This window comes from Colobus angolensis, unplaced genomic scaffold (genome assembly GCF_000951035.1).
Source record: "Colobus angolensis palliatus isolate OR3802 unplaced genomic scaffold, Cang.pa_1.0 Scaffold239, whole genome shotgun sequence".
Classification (NCBI taxonomy): Eukaryota; Metazoa; Chordata; class Mammalia; order Primates; family Cercopithecidae; genus Colobus; species Colobus angolensis.
In genome coordinates, this window is record NW_012115588.1 from 74,313 (window position 1) to 79,720 (window position 5,408).

Consider the following 5,408-nt stretch of genomic DNA (forward strand, 5'->3'; position numbering starts at 1 on the left):
ACAGTGGTCCAGCCGTCCAGCGGAGGGGGATGGGGCCCGGATGACAAGGAGCTTGGAGGACGAGGCCAGGGGGCTGGGGACAGAGGGTCAGGAGCGAGCTGAGACGGTGGGTCTGGCGGGAGAGGATGGTGGGGCGGTTTGAGGAGGCGGAAGGGGATCGGGAGCAGTCACTTAAATGACGCTCCGGGGCCCCTCCCCCGGAGCCACCTGCATCGGAGTCACTTGGGATGCCTGTTTAAAATGCCGGTTTCTGCACCCCACCCAGTCTGCGGTCACCGGGACAGGGGTCTTGCATTTTAAGGAGCACCCCACCGCACCCCCGTTATTTTCTAAGTACACCAAAGTTTAGGAAGCGCAGGTCTACGGTAGCGGACTGTCATCGTACCTTACCCCTCCCGGGGGAACCTGGCTTCCTCCCTGGGTGTGAGTAGCCGCAGCTGCTAGGTCCACGCGGGAGCCATTCTGTTCAGGGGCTTCTGCTGAGCGGGTGGGGGAGGGGTGTGGGCGAGGAGTGCGGGGCGCCTTGGGAGGGGAGTTTGGGGCCAGGCAGGGAAAGGATGAGGGTCAGATGAGGCCACTGAGGCCCTTCGCCTGGTTGGTTGTGGCTGACCCTAGACTCTGGGGCCACGGCGGCAGGACTGAGCTTCATCTTTTTGCCTAGGCCACAAACGTCCCTGGGGCATATGTGGAAAGCAGGTCTGGCCTTGTTTTTCACCCTGGGAGATGGGGTACAGGGAGCAGCAGGAGGGCCGCCTGTGGTGGGGTTGTGGGTGCACTGAGGTATACTTTGAGTGTGAGACCTTTGCATTTCTAAGAGCCATCAGTAATTCAGGATTTGGGAAAGGGATAGGCCTTCGAGAGTTATCTGGCCTGGGGAATGGATTTTCCTTTTTAAAATGCCGTTTCTCTTCCTTTCCTGGGTGTGTTCTGAGGCTCCCATCCCTGTGGCTGTCACTGTTGAGTTATAAATAGCTTCAGCACATCAGGTGAGGCCAGCCTCTCTCCTCCTGCTTTGGGACCTCATGTGCACAAACCCTTTTGTTTGTTTTTGAGACCATGCTTTGTTCCAAATCTGAGGCTGAGACAAACTGCAGTGACAGGTGTACACATCTGACAGTTTCTTGTTTGAGATTACCAGGTAATAACCATCCATAACAAGAATTCTGCCCGATATTTGCAGACTGCTCGCAAAACACGCTGACATCATCTTATTTCATTAACAGTCCTAGAGGGTATTCTCCCCACTTCCCAGATGAAGAAAATTGAGGCTCAGGGAGGTGAGGGTGCTTCCTCAAGGTCACACAGCTAGACCTTTGACACTCAGTTTGGTGCTCTTTCTACTGTATCACGCTGGCAGCCACTATTGCATGACCTGAGTGATGGAGTAAGTCTTTTATCTCTTACAATTTAAAATTTCACTTTACAAAAACACAGATTTAAAGTATCCTTAATTGTTTAGGCCAGGCAAAACCTGGAACTTACTGTTGCCTGTCCTTCAGTATGGCTGCTTTTCTATCTCCTGCCTTCTCCTGCCTCCTTTGATCCCAAATGACCCCACCTGATATGGGTCACAGTCATTTCTGAACAGAGTGAGGAGACCAGCTCTCAGGGGAGGAGAGCAAGAAGGCCATCTGGCCCACCCAGCCCACCAAGGCTTGACTTTCTTACTTCCCAGTTGGCTTTAAACCAAAGCCTGGTATAGAAAGCAGTTGCAGGAATTCAGGTTAATTTGTATTAGAAAGCCATGATCAAGTTGTTTGTCAAAATCTCCACCTTCCTAACTCACTGCGTGTGTTCATTTGTGTTGGACCAACAAGCTACTATTTGGTCTGGGAGTCTGCGTGACTGGTTTGTTTCCAACTTAATCATATTTGATTTCTCCTTTTCACTTATAAATCCAGAGTTCAAAATTGTCTCCCTCAATTTTGAAAACCCATCATGAGCTTGTCATGATTTTATCTCCCACTTCCCTGATTAGCCTCCCTGTCACTTTGATTTCCTTCCAACCTTGTCACATTGCTCTCTTGTCTTTTTAAAATTGCTCCCTCTTGGATATCCATACATGTAACTTTGTGACTGAGACAATTAGGCAGGTCCAGTCCCCACTAATTGATTAGTTTTGCTTTGAATAGGAACAGTCTTTCTTCTTCAGCTCCACCCCTCTCCTTCCTCCCAGAAAACCTGGTTTCAGTCTTTTCTGCTTATTCAGGGATAAAGGTCTCTTGAAATGGTTGCTTTGAAAAGGGTCCTGAAAAGACAGCTCCAGGCCGTTTCTAATAAACCTAACCTGAATCTGTTTGCAAATCCAATATTTTACATGTATTTTTCTATAGTCCACCGTCTGCCTCTGCCTACCCCTTGGTGGGCCCTTGAGATCTAGAAATAAATCAGTTCATACCCTCAATGAGCCCACAGCAACAATGATGCCTGCAGTGTGCCAGGAACACTGTAAAGACACTTTTTTTTTTCTTTTGAGGTGGACTTTGGCTCTTGTTGCCCAGGCTGGAGTGTAGTGGTACAGTTTCGGCTCACTGCAAACCTCCGCCTCCCGGGTTCAAGCAATTCTCCTGCCTCAGCCTCCCAAGTAGCTGGGATTACAGGCATGCACTACTGTGCCTGGCTGATTTTTTGTATTTTTAGTAGAGACGGGGTTTCACCATGTTGGTCAGACTGGTCTCAAACTCCTGACCTCAGGTGATTCGCCTGCATCGAACTCCCAAAGTGCTAGGATTATAAGCTTGAGCCACCGCACATGGCTCTAAAGACACATTCCAATGCTATCTCTGGCTAGGCGCAGTGGCTCACGCCTGTAATCCCAGCAGTTTGGGAGGCTGAGGCAGGTGGATCACCTGAGGTCGGGAGTTCGAGACCTGCCTGACCAACATGGAGAAACCTCGTCTCTACTAAAGCAAAATTAGCCAGGTGTGGTAGCACATGCCTGTAATCCCAGCAACTTGAGAGGCTGAGCGGGGAGAATCACTTGAACCCAGGAGGCAAAGGTCGTGGTGAGCTGAGACGGCGCCATTGCACTCCAGCCTGGACAACAAGAACAAAACTCTGTCTCAAAAAAAAAAGGTTATCTCTAATCGTCACTGAAGAAACAGCTTTATCCTTATGTACAGTGGAGGACACCAAGACTCAGAGAGGTTAAGTAACATGGCTAAGGTCACACATCAAACAGCGAGTGGCAAAGCTGGTACTCCTCCCTGGGCTGGGTTGCTGTGGAGAAGCATAACTGGAGGGAACAGGACAGGGGAACACAAAAGTTCTTGGCCTGAAGATCTCGGCCCTTTCTAAGCTAAGGTATCCGGAAAGGTCGGAGACTCCATTTCCCTCCTTGTAGTCTCTCTCCTGCAGATGCTAATCCTACAGCCTATTCTGTTTTTGTTTTTGTTTTTTTGTGATGGAGTTTTGCTCTTTGTGGCCCAGGCTTGGGGTGCAGTGGCGTGATCTTGGCTCACTGCAACTTCTGCCTCCCGGGTTCAAGCAATTCTCCTGTCTCGGCCTCCCAAGTGGCTGGGATTACAGGCGCCTGCCACCATGCCCAGCTAATTTTTGTATTTTTTGTAGAGACGGAGTTTCACCGTGTTGGCTGGGCTGGTCTCAAACTCCTGACCTCAGGTGATCTGCCTGCCTCAGCCTCCCAGAGTGCTGGGATTACAGGCGTGAGCCACCTCTCCTGGCACCTGGTTAATTTTGTATTTTTAGAAGTGACAGGGTTTCACCGTGTTGGCCTGGCTGGTCTTGAACTTGTGATCTCAGGGGATCCACTTGCCTGGGACTCCCAAAGTGCTGGGATTACAATCCTGAGCCACCGCACCCAGCCAGTGCTACAGGCTATTCTGAATTAACCCTGTGGCCGGGTGCGGTGGCTCACACCTGTAATCCCAACACTTTGGGAGGCTAAGGCGGGTGGATCACCTGAGGTCAGGAGTTCGAGACCAGCCTAGCCAACATGGTGAAACCCCGTCTCTGCTAAAAATACAAAAAGTTAGCTGGTCGTGGTGGCAGGCACCTGTAATCCCAGCTACTTGGGAGGCTGACACAGGAGAATTGCTTGAACCCAGGAGGCAGAGGTTTCAGTGAGCTGAGATTGCGCCATTGCACACCAGTATAAGCAACAAGAGTGAAACTCTGTTTCAAATAAATAATATAAAACTGGCCATGTGCAGTGGCTCATGCCTGTAATCCCAGCACTTTGGGAGGCTGAGGCAGGTGGATCACCTGAGGTCAGGGGTTCAAGACCAGCCTGGCCAACATGGTGAAACCCTATCTCTACTAAAAATACAAAAAATAGCTGGGCATAGTGGCACGTGCTGTAATCCCAGCTACTCGGGAGGCTGAGGCATGAGAATCGCTTGAACCGGGAGGTGGAGGTTGCAGTGAGCCGAAATTGGGCCACTGCACTCCAGCCTGGGTGACGAGCAAAACACTGTCTCAAAAAAATATAAAATAAAATAAATAATGAGTTAACCATATGACCACTTAAGGTCTCAGAGCATGTGGTGAGCCTTCTGGGAAGGCCATGCATAGATGAGGATGGGATGCCATGTCTAAAGGAAAATAGCCGGGCCTGGTTCAAGTGCGAGATTTTAACCGGAGAATAGAGTGGGCTCTTGAAATGCATGGGTTGGAATCAGGGCTCTGAGAAAGATGGACCAGGCCTGTGAGACCCACTGCCCACTTCCTGGGATTGAGTTAATCTGCTGTGTGGTATTTCATCGCAGATTTTGTTTCTGCAGATAAGGAAAAGGGGAAGGAAAAGCTGGAGGAGGACGAGGCCGCAGCCGCCAGCACCATGGCCGTCTCAGCCTCCCTCATGCCACCCATCTGGGACAAGACCATCCCATATGACGGCGAATCTTTCCACCTGGAGTACATGGACCTGGACGAGTTCCTGCTGGAGAATGGCATCCCCGCCAGCCCCACCCACCTGGCCCACAACCTGCTGCTGCCTGTAGCAGAGTTAGAAGGGAAGGAGTCTGCCAGCTCTTCCACAGCGTCCCCACCATCCTCCTCCACTGCCATCTTTCAGCCCTCCGAAACCGTGTCCAGCACAGGTTGGTGAAAGGACATTGGGCAGGGCCACCTGTCCCGTGCAAGGAAGTCCATTTCCCACTGAGGGCTGCTTGTGTCCATGTACCCAGTGAGTCCCTTCTCTGAGGGGAAGTCCTGGTGGGGCTGCAGTGTGGAGAAACTCTTCACTCCCCACCCTTCTGCACGGTTCCCCAAGGCTGGAGATAAAAACAGTGGTCATGTCATCGGCAGTTGGAACCTTTTTGTTGGTTGGTGTGCTGCAAACAGTCAGGATGGGACCTTCTAGGCCAAAGCATTACAGGATAGAAATCCCATTCTGCATTTCCTCAATGCTGCTCTTTTTTTTTTTTTTTTTTTTTTTTTGAGACAGA

General features: G+C 50.7%; 1 protein-coding gene across 1 annotated transcript in view; it reads left to right on the plus strand.

Moving 5' to 3' along the window:
- The window catches only part of TEF (thyrotrophic embryonic factor), a 36,283-nt gene that overhangs the window by 14,093 nt on the left and 16,782 nt on the right, over positions 1–5,408 (plus strand). Inside the window, exon 2 of the mRNA XM_011945073.1 lies at positions 4,743–5,060. Within this exon, the coding sequence (XP_011800463.1) occupies positions 4,743–5,060 (318 nt within the window). The remainder of the gene's footprint in view (positions 1–4,742; positions 5,061–5,408) is intronic.